Source organism: Populus nigra, chromosome 2, assembly GCF_951802175.1.
Source record: "Populus nigra chromosome 2, ddPopNigr1.1, whole genome shotgun sequence".
Taxonomy (NCBI): Eukaryota; Viridiplantae; Streptophyta; class Magnoliopsida; order Malpighiales; family Salicaceae; genus Populus; species Populus nigra.
This window is the reverse complement of record NC_084853.1, coordinates 44,858,291-44,869,174: the sequence shown is the minus strand read 5'-3', so window position 1 is coordinate 44,869,174 and position 10,884 is coordinate 44,858,291. Positions and strand designations below refer to the sequence as shown.

Here is a 10,884-nt window from a genome sequence, read left to right as displayed (position 1 = left end):
AGTCAATTGAGGGTTGAAATGCACAACTTCAAAACCAATGATAAAAATGAAAATAGTGGTCAACTTTAGAGCTGAAAATTGAGTTTGACAAGAGTAAAATTACATGAAATTAAAAGTTTAGGGATAATTATAAGTACAATTAAAAGAAATTGAAAGAACAAGAACTCAATTGAAAATTTTCAAATCCCAAATTAATAACCCTAAACAACGTGTAGTTCAAATTTAATAAAGAAAAGGTGTATGACACATCATTTGCCAGCTTGAATCTCTGTTTTGAAAGTTTTCGTTGATCAAGTTAACAACTTTAAATGAATAAATGTGGAGCTACTGACCTCTAAAATGATCAAAGTTAGATCTAAATGAAAGGTGTGCACCCCTTTTACCAATTTCGTGCGGTCTTAGGAGATGATGATGATGATGTCATAATTGCTTCAACGAGGCCTTGAAAGTGAGCAACTCAATGTCAGCCTTGACAGTGCAACCATCATGCAAAAACTGATTTGTTTTTCATGTGTTCACACACAAAAGCTCCTTAATTGGTTCTTATCAAAGGTTTACAATACTTCCTTCAAGATCAAGAGGTTAGAAATATATTCAAGATCACAAAAAATCCTATAAATACCCCCTCAAGATTAAAAAAAAAAAGAGGCTAAAAAAAAGAAAAAAAAAATAAGATAAGAAAAAAAAGAGAAATATCAATAAAAAAAAATACATACGTGTTGAGGTCTAAAAGCCTATACAAAAGTTTTCTGAAGCTTTGCAAGTTTGTAAGAGGCAAAAAATTTTAAAGAAAAGCCAAGAGAGAGTAGTTGTTCTTGGTATACCTTGCTAATTCAAAGTTAGGTTCTTTGTGGCCTACTTTTGTTGTTTTTTATTTATATTTATACATATAGAAATAGGTTTAAAATGCTTAACAAAATATGTTGCACTCACCTCTTTATTGCTGTATTTTTTATTTAATGAGGCTCTTTTGAAGTTTTGTTGATGTTTTTAACACATTAAAGCTATTATTTAAGTTTGTTTTTGATATACAATGTTGTTTTAATTTTCGTTTAACTTCAGCTATACATGTTAAAGTAAGGATGTTTACCTTAGGTTTGTTGGCATGTTCATGCACAAAATGAATTCAGAAAATCAATTTCAAATCCATGTTGCATGAATATATAAGTTGTTTTAAGTTGATAATTTTTTTATTTGTTTGGTACCTCATGCTTGATTTTGATACTTTAATGTTTTTTTTTTTAGTTTTTGGTTTAAACATGTTTGTGTGTGATATTATAACTTGTTAGGATAAAAAAGCATGTTTTAGAAGCCAAAAATACCTCTTTTTAGGCTTGGCGGTGGCTGCCTTGGCTGGGCATTTTTCTGGATTTCTAGGCAATGTTATTTGTGTTCTTGAAAAAAACATTGTCTTAGCTTCTAGATTTGGACCAATTTCGATTAATTTCTTTGCACAAAACCCTTTCTTATGCATGATTAATCAATAATCTAGTGTTTATTTGTATTAATAACGTGTTTAAATTGTTTTTAATCCTAGAGTTTCACTTTTGAACCGAAACTCATCTTGACAAAATCATAATGTTAAAGTGATAATTGAAGTGAATTAATATTAGATTATTGATCATTACATGATTTCCAACATGCATGTATCTTTATCTTGACTAAATCTAGTCTATTCTGGGTTTCATGTTGTTTGATTTATTTTGATGTCCTTTATATATATGATATTTCATCCGTTTTGCTCAAGTTTTTTCAGGTGTTCAATTTATTTTTTTGGCTTTGATTTTTGGAGGGAAAAAAATAACTTTGATAAAATAAAGGCAGGTATGGAAGTGAAGAAGCCTCGTGAAAGCGAAGATGAAGGATACATCTTCTGCCTCCACAGACCTCCACGGTCATTCCTACATTGAGACTTGAACAAATAAGGACATGATGGACAATTCCATATCAAGAAATGAAGACAGCAAGAGAAGTGCCTGGCACTCACATGCACCCTCCGGTAAAATTTATGTGCATTCAATGTGAGGTTGATGAGTTGGAAAAACAGTGTGTCATTGCACATGCAAACACTCCGTGCAGCAAAGGTTGGAGGTAATCCAAACAAGGCTAAAAGCTGCACCAGAAGAGACATTGATGCTTCAAGGCATGACAAGGAGTCATCAAGCTGACAGGTAGTTCCTATGCAGCAACGAGACATGTTGAGACCTTCGTTTTCTTTCCTTTGATGATATCTAGATCCTTGTGTGGCTGTTCATCTGTACAGTGGTACCTCTAGCCATGTATTTGGAATAGCAAATCCCATATAAAACAAAATGATATACTTCTGGCGTAATGGCACCACATGGATGCATACAAAACTTCATCCATCCTAACAACATATTACAGAAGCAAAATTGCTTTGGAAGAGCATCATCGTTTTGTAAATTTTGTAACAATAAATAGCATTTGTTATTTTGAGAGCCAGTAGATAATAAGAAACAACGTACAAGCAGCAATAACAGCGGACAGAATGAGAGTGTCTCTTGATCGTCTCCTCCTGATAGAACCTTAGAAAACAGAAGAAGAAAAAATAAATTGTCATGCAACTGAAGAATTTTGCTGAATATCAGAAAATAAGTGTTTATAATACAAATGGCTATTGTATGGTACCAAGAAGGCCACGGATAATTGGAAATTTGTCGCCTAGAAGCTTCACTTTCCCCTGAACATCTCCAAAAAAAGCCCTTTGAGAACCCAAAACGGCCCTGGTCGTTTGAGCTTGATTTATGACATCATCTATCTGCACAGACGTGAACCAGCATTGTCAATTGACTAAAGATCAGAGAAGCAATTGCTGACAAAGGAAGTCCACAGTTTATATCATAATGCCATTAATTGAATGGTTACTGAGGGGGGCTTCAGAATTCAAAAGTAAATCATGTGAGATAAACTACAGATACAACTTGGTGTTTCAAGATTACCACTTTTGCATAGGACAAAGTCAGTCAACTCATCACGTGCAACATTTAGAGGCTGTATGACTTCACTTTTACTTAGCCAATATAACAGGGTTCTCTATAAGGACCACTTGAGGTAGCTCTGTGTCATTGCAACTTGATTCTATATATGACACAAGGAAAAGAACATGGATTTCCTGGTATGCACAATGCGTTGTATGACAACTGATAATTCAGACAAGTGGAAACCTAAAAAGTACAAAAACAGCTATTTCCGGTAGAAAGTTTTTCAGTGGTAAATAACCAGAAAATTCGGTGCAGTGCTTTTAAATAAATATCTGGTAAAGTCACTAATGATTGTAGCTATCTTTATGCCTAATAATTGAGATCAGTGAAAGGGATAAAAGGAGGCCACACACCTAGTTCACAGCCAACTGTAAAATGAACAAACGCAACTTATCTTTCTAAACCACGTTAGGTCAACATTTAATTAAATTGTTCCATGACATTGAGCCCTTTGTTTAGGAAGCAGGCATCAGAAAATAGATACTATGAACATAGCATTGACAACTGCTCTTTAGTGAGTAACTGATGCTATGTTTGGGACTAAAAAGTTGTGAGAAAAGAAAATGGGACCATGGGAGGAATGAAATTACAAGGGAATATTATATTCAGTCCATATGTTTGGGAAACGTGAAAAAGGAGAGGAATGAAAATGGAAGTTTTTTTTTTATTTGAAAACATAAACAAGAGGTGGAAAGAAAATTATGAATGCAACGTTGCAATTATGCTCATTGCCTTATTTATTGAAGTTTAACTTCTAACTAGTAATCAACTTCCCTTCCATTTTTGTCTCCATTTATTTGGACATAAGATTGCTAATCAAATAAACCATAGTTTGGACACAGCATCTTTGACATTTGATATCGCAAAGCTCTACAGGAATGTAAAGATAGATTTAATACATCAATATCCATTTCTATGATGTTGGACAGTAGGCCAACATGTGTATATAACAAAGTTATGGCAATACCACATATCAAAGAAGAGGAATTTGAAGAGATAAACTGAAGGAGAGAATGGACAGGTGGCTTGTAGAATTAGAAGTTGGATTGTGTAGGGATAGAGAAACACTAGCTAATGAAGGGAAAGTATATAAGTATGTTTAATGTTAAGTCTTTCTCTCCAAATAAGAGAGATTGAAAGTGGTAGGCATGGAAAGAAAATTTATTTCCACGTTCCATTCCTTAGTTCCTTGTTCTGCTGGTGATCCATAGGGTGGAAAACCAAATTCCTCACCATATTTCCCTTCCACCTATTTTCAATCCCCAAAAAATCCACCCTTGCCCGACACATTGTTAGTAAACTAGAAATCTAAATGCATTAAACATACACTGTTCATAAACCAAGCTTTTTAGCTGGGTGATGTACCTCCCACTTCACAGAGTGCAAGTGGAGTAAAGCTGTAGAGGTTCAAGGTTCAAACCCAATTAAAGGTGGAACAGTGGAGGTGGTGGTGGTTAGACTTATGGTCTAGTGACAGATAAGTAAAACTGGAGTGCATCAGGGGAAAAAAAACACTCCCACTATTTACACCCAATTACATTCATTTTCTGCCATTTTTCGCTACCGGAACTAGTCAATGACTTTTATTCATCCCATCCATATTTTCTTCAGTCTCTACCTCTTATCTAATGAAACTTATTATTTAACTCCATCCAGTTCAATATTGCCAGTTGTCCATCCCAGCATCCTTATTTATTTTTCCATCAACATGCATGGCAAGAAATGTGCAAGGAGAAATATTAATCTAAGGAATCTGACATGGATATGGCCAAAAGAAAGCGAGAAAGTCTTACGTGAGATATGCTTCCATGGATGGCAGCTCTTTCTCGTAGTAACTGCACTCTCGGGGACATACTACCAGATGCCTGTAAGTACACAGAAAACAAACCTCAATTTTGAGAAACAAAAACATGAGAAAATACAGCAGTTTTAAGAGTTCAAATGATACCCACCTTGTACTCACTAATATCGTCTCTGACAGAACTCAGAAGCTCTGAATGTTCCCTCATAGAGAGTATGTTTCCCTTGATTCGTCTAAACTCCTAAAGTAACAAATTTTATTTGATCAATGAGACAGAAACCAATAAAGTAACATTTCTTAGCTCAAGAGAATAGATGTCATGTCCACAATGAAATCAAATGATTAGGAATATAATACAATGAGAAGCAGTCCTAAAGGGGGAAAACTGTTTGAAATAAAAGCTGTATGAAAATTCCTAATATGCTATAGTTTTAGCATCTAACTAATCTGCTAATTTGTTTAACGGAACATATACAATGATATGAAAAAAATTAATTTAGGACCAATTCTGTATAGAATTTTTTCCTTTTTCTTCTCCCCTCTCCACTAATCTTTGAAGCGCTATCATGGGCTTTGCTATCAATCATAAACCGAGAAGCTGCAAAAATAATGCTGCCACTGCCGACTAGAAAGAGAAATTTTGAATAAGAACCTGAGTTGAACTTAGACACCAATGGGAAAGAGACCAGAGAAGATGGAACTTACTGAAAACAGTGATTGTGTGCATCATTATCACATGTATATAAGTTAGGCTCCCAAACCTTCTCCTCGCTTACTTCATTGCTCAAGACAAGCAGCACTCAAGCATGAATATTTTTAAATGGAACACACTTAATTTTAAAATGACATCAGACTCAAAATGAGATTCCACTTGCAGATGAAAGAAAATCTTTTGGAATTTGATGACTTTGAAAAAAACCAGCTGGGTTCTTGACATCTCATAGAAGAAACTTTCTATGAGATCAGATGCATACTGCTGCATTCAAATTACCCTTTGAAAATTTGATTGAGCACCACAAGAAAACTAACTTGTTACTGATGCATTTTTTCACACTGTTTAAGGTGCGGAACTAGCAATTGAGTCCCAAAAACAGAGCATGAATCATATAATCAACCAATAAAAAAATGCAACAAAAAAATAAGGAAAAGAAAAACAGAGTGTGAATCATATAATCAACCAATAAAAAAACGCAAAAAACAAAGAAAGAAGGAAAGAACTGAAACCGATTATGCCCGCAATCACGACATTATGATGGAAATTAAACACAATGACATTGATAATCAAATCAACTGTCTTCCCATGACAAAAGATTAAAATGTCGACACCAACATTTCTACATTCCGGATAAGGTTCTTATACTCAGTTTGTAATTTGTATTTTTTTCTCCACTCTATACTCCTCCCATATTAATAAAGCCATATTTCCTAATTTTTCAAATTGGAACGAAGCCACATTAATTTAAAAACAAAAATCCATTATCAGATTTCCCATCCGCGTTGCTGCCAATACACGCATCACATACGATACAACAAAACTTTCCTAAGCACTTCATTACCAATTTTACGAAACAAAAATCAAACCTGCGTAAAATCATGAAGGATATCTCTATGCCTTGCTAGCTTTTGAGTAACTGAAGTGGCTGGTGCTGCAGACGCAGCACATCTACTCATAGCATCATTTATATCAAGTAACTTCTCAAGTGACGATTGAATTTCCATTTCCATTGATTTCCATGACCTACTGGATCCAACTGTTGGCGAACCAGTCTCGACATAACCTAAATCACACTCCATAACAATCAACACCGATAATCCACTAATGACTAAAAATTATTGAATTTCCAAGAAACAATTACCACATTATTACACTTGGAAATTAAGAAGAAGAAAAAAACAAATTAAAAGTGAATCCAAACCTCCTCCTCCCCCTTGAGTGAATCGAGAGCCAAGTTTAGCATAAGAAGAGAGTTTAACATCGAGATCTCCTTCGATCTTTCTTGCTTCTCTTCTTAGTTCCTCCCAACCGGATTCTTGTAACTCCAGATTTGTATCCGTCATTTTGGATCTAGATCCTAATACTTGCTATTTCTTTTGTTTCGTGAGCTAACGATACGACAGTTATTTACAGTCGCTTGTTTGATTTGATTGGGAGCAGTCTATTTATTTTCTTCTCCTTCTGTAAGCTTCATCATCCCCTTGAGGGAAAGGAGATCATAATGTCAATTTCTTACTGGGCCTTAAATGTAAAGTTTTGATGGGCTTGCAATTATAGGCCCAAAAAATAATGCCCTTTAATTCACTGAGCCAGATTGGAGAAAGCCAGACCTCGTAGGAAAGCTTAAGGTTTTTATGGGCTTGAAATAATTGGGCCAACACATAGTGGCCAATAATTCACTGAACCAGCTCGGAGAAAGCCTGCCCTTGAAGGATCCCTCCCTCTAAGCTCGACCCAGCAATCGCATCTCTCAATTATGAAAGAGAAATTGGGGTGGCGATTTCACATGAACACCTGATCAAGTTTCAGTTTATTTGAAGGCAACAAGTCAGCACGAAACCCGATTTGAATTCAAATTCAACTTAAAATAAATAAATAATTTTGAAAAATATTATATTTATATCAAACTAATTAAATAGTTATTAATTATAGCATTAAAGTTTCAGATTTGAGTTATATTCAAGTTATGAATATTCAATGAATACTCGAAACCTGATAAGATTGGGCTTAAATTTTAAAAATTCATACATGAATAATACAATAGTTAACCCTTTAGTATCCATTTTCATCCCTAATAAGAAATTTCTAGCCTTTTGATTCCTACTACGTACTTTCCTCCATGACTAATTTGTTCCTAATTGTTTTTCTAACCACACATAATATAAGTGGAACAAAAATCAAAAACCATATCCACACTACTTACTAAGTAATTTCACAACCTCAACTTTTAACTGTTTATTTAACTTCAATTTTGATTGAGAAGAAATTATAACTGTGTGAAATAATGTTAGAACTGGTTTATAAAAAATATATATTGGGTATTTTAAAGTTAAATTATATGTGAGGTTTACTCACGTTTAAGGTTAAAATTATAATGAATTTTGTTATCAAACATGAGTACTTTAACATGAAATATTAATATTATTTAAAAAATTCAATTAAAGATAAATAAAATATTATTCTCAAAGAACTTTTGAATAATAAAATTTTAAACCTAAAATAGCTTTGTGAATTGGATAGTGAGCCTATAGCTCACGAGTTTGAGCTTTAACTTGGTTAATAAAAAAATATTTTATATTAAGTTCATGTTTTATCATAATTTTTTTAGTCCATAAAATATTTTAGTACATTAACCAATATATTAATTACATAATGAGAATGAATTTTATTATGACTAAATCATAAATTATGAACATTCATGAATTCTTTCATGAATTATGAAGATTCATGAACTATGAGTGTTAATATTTTAGTTTTCAAGTCCTATAAATAGTTGTTTTGGATGGGTGATAAATAATCCAAGAATTTTTTTAAGTTCTTTTATCTTTCTATGTTGTTGATTTTTTAAAAGACATGTTATTCAATTCTTTCTTTCTATTTTGGAGCTCAGTATTATTCCAAATTTGATATTTTCTAAGAATTTCAACAAAAAAAAAATACTCTAAACTAGTTTTGTACGAGTATAATTTCAATATTTGATTAGTTTGCATGATAGAATTACTTTTTCCTATATTTTTCACAAGTTTATATATTTACTTAATACACATGCTAGATTTTTGAAATAATTACCATGTTTTTGTATGTTTGCATAATTATAAAGTAAATATTCTTCTTGCTCGTCTAATCTGTACTCTTGAGTTTTGGACAACAAACAATTCTAGAGATAATTTGATTATTCCTTATATTTAAATCAAAATGCACAGTTGAACATGTTAAGGTTATTCAAGTTGATTGTGTAATGGTTTTTCATACACTACAGCTAGAAGATTGTACTGCATGAATTTAATTTCTATGCAAAACGACATGTTCCGAGTAAAAGTTGAATTAGTCGTTCCTTCATTTTCCTTTGATGCCTTTACCGGCTGAAACTTCCCCTTTTTTATGCGGGAAAAACTCTCGTTTTCTCACAAAATGCGCTTGAAGTAATCGCACAATTTAATTAATTAGGTTAAATCACATGGTATTTTCCGTTCTAAGCATTGTTTTCCTTAAAAAAAAAAAATCCATACCTCACCATAATAGACATAACTAAGTGTCCTGAAGTATCTATCATAGGCATACGAAGATTTGTTCACCAACATGTATTTTCTAATACATTTATTTGTTTAATATATTCGTGGTGGGCAAAAAATATCCAAACAAGAAGATTAATCTTACATGCATTCAATAAAAAAAGGTTAATTGTATAGATATCAATCATCAAATCAATGTACTAACCTTCTTGTTTTCAGGGGCAAAACATATTCAATTGAAAACCATAATGAAAGCAGTAAAGCTTGACCCAATATGTTAGGCAGAATTCAGGAAAACCTGCTCAGCACTTATGACAATTTATCATAAGCCAACGATCTTTCTAGCACATGCCCACAGTAAAACATTAAGGATTAAGTAACATTATCAACATTATATCAAATATTTAATGCGAGAGAAGACTACACAAACCCAAAAAATAGCAATATTATAACAAGCACTAATTCAGGAGGGCAACATGGGAACATTGATATATTTTTTCCTCATTTTTTTTTAGTTTAATGGTTTTTTTAGTTTTCAATTTATTTATTTTTAACACTAGTTTACTGGGGATTAAGGTTTATAATTTTTTTATATGATTTTTATGAGGTTATTTCAATATCATGACTCTAGATTAACTTCAACTTCTTTTTTTTTTATCTTTTTTTAATTGATTTTTTTTTAATTTCATCTTGTAATATTTGTTTGATTAGAAATTACATTTTATAATTTGTTTGGTTTGCTTTTTAAGAGATTATTTCAGTCTCATGATCCGAATCGTAAATTTGATGGGTTAACCTGGTTTACTCGGGTCGTTTTTTGGGTTATTTTTTTAATTTCATTCTTCAACATTGTTTTAATTGAAAATTAAACTTTATAATTTGTTTCAGTTTACCTTTTATAAGGTTATTTTAGTCTAATAACACGGGTCACGAGTTTGGCCATTACTCGAGTTGAATCAAATTCTAGTCTAATGGCTTAGCATATTCTGGTCCCGTCCATGCCTCAAGTCACGAATTTAATGGTTGGCTCTAGTTGACTGGATGTGATCCAATATGTCTTCTTTTTTGTATTAAATAATACAAAAAAAGTCATTTTGATGTTTTTTAAAACCACTCAATAATTTGATCGGTTGTCTGAGCTGTTTTTGAACCTATCAAATTAACTAGGTTACGTTGCGACAACTCTCACATATTTTAATTTAAAGCTTGGGTTGAATAAAGAAATAAGTCGGGAGGTTTCAAGTTGAGTTGCTAGTCAAGTCTAGTTATATTATCAAAAAGTTCTCCATGGATTTTTATTTTTTTTTAAGTTCAAGAAAACATTGGTTTTAAAAATAGAGTTCGGATAGCATCATTTTATGAGGTTTTTTTTTTTGTAAGATGGAGTTTCAACCCGATAAACTTGATATGTTATAAATTTACTTAAGTTCTTTTAGAGAATACTCACAAATATATTAATGATATCTTGAAATTTGTATCCAAAGCGCAGGAAACAAAATTAGTATAGCTTATTTATGCACAAAACTCAACCGTAAAAGCTATTTTTTATTGTTTTTTTTAGCTTTTTTGATAGGTCCCACACACAAAACTCTATCTCCACCTCAAAAACAAACACCCTCATCTATAGCTTGACTGTCAATCAAACGAAGTGGAGTAAATTTTAGCAAGTCTTCGTCTTCTAGCTAGGGTGCTTGACTTGGTCAGAAACTCAAGCCAACGATCCAAACTGTGGTTGAAGAACTTCCACAGCAAGACCCAAACTGTGGTTAATGCATGGGAAAAGAGTACAGGTTCTTCATTGTACGTTTTAGCTAGGCAGCTGAATATGGGATGCTCCTTAATTTAATATCAAAA

General features: G+C 32.6%; 1 protein-coding gene across 1 annotated transcript; it reads right to left on the bottom strand.

Annotated features, from left to right (window-relative positions):
- Positions 1 to 2,301: 2,301 nt before the first annotated feature.
- On the bottom strand, positions 2,302 to 6,998 carry LOC133681436 (Golgi SNAP receptor complex member 1-2). Its single transcript, XM_062104485.1, has 6 exons — positions 6,720 to 6,998; positions 6,385 to 6,581; positions 4,955 to 5,044; positions 4,796 to 4,867; positions 2,650 to 2,779; positions 2,302 to 2,546 (listed from the first exon to the last, which is right to left on the bottom strand). Exons 1-6 carry the CDS (start codon positions 6,859 to 6,861, stop codon positions 2,449 to 2,451), a joined length of 729 nt encoding a protein of 242 aa, XP_061960469.1. The 5' UTR covers positions 6,862 to 6,998; the 3' UTR covers positions 2,302 to 2,448.
- Between the last annotated feature and the right edge of the window lie 3,886 nt (positions 6,999 to 10,884).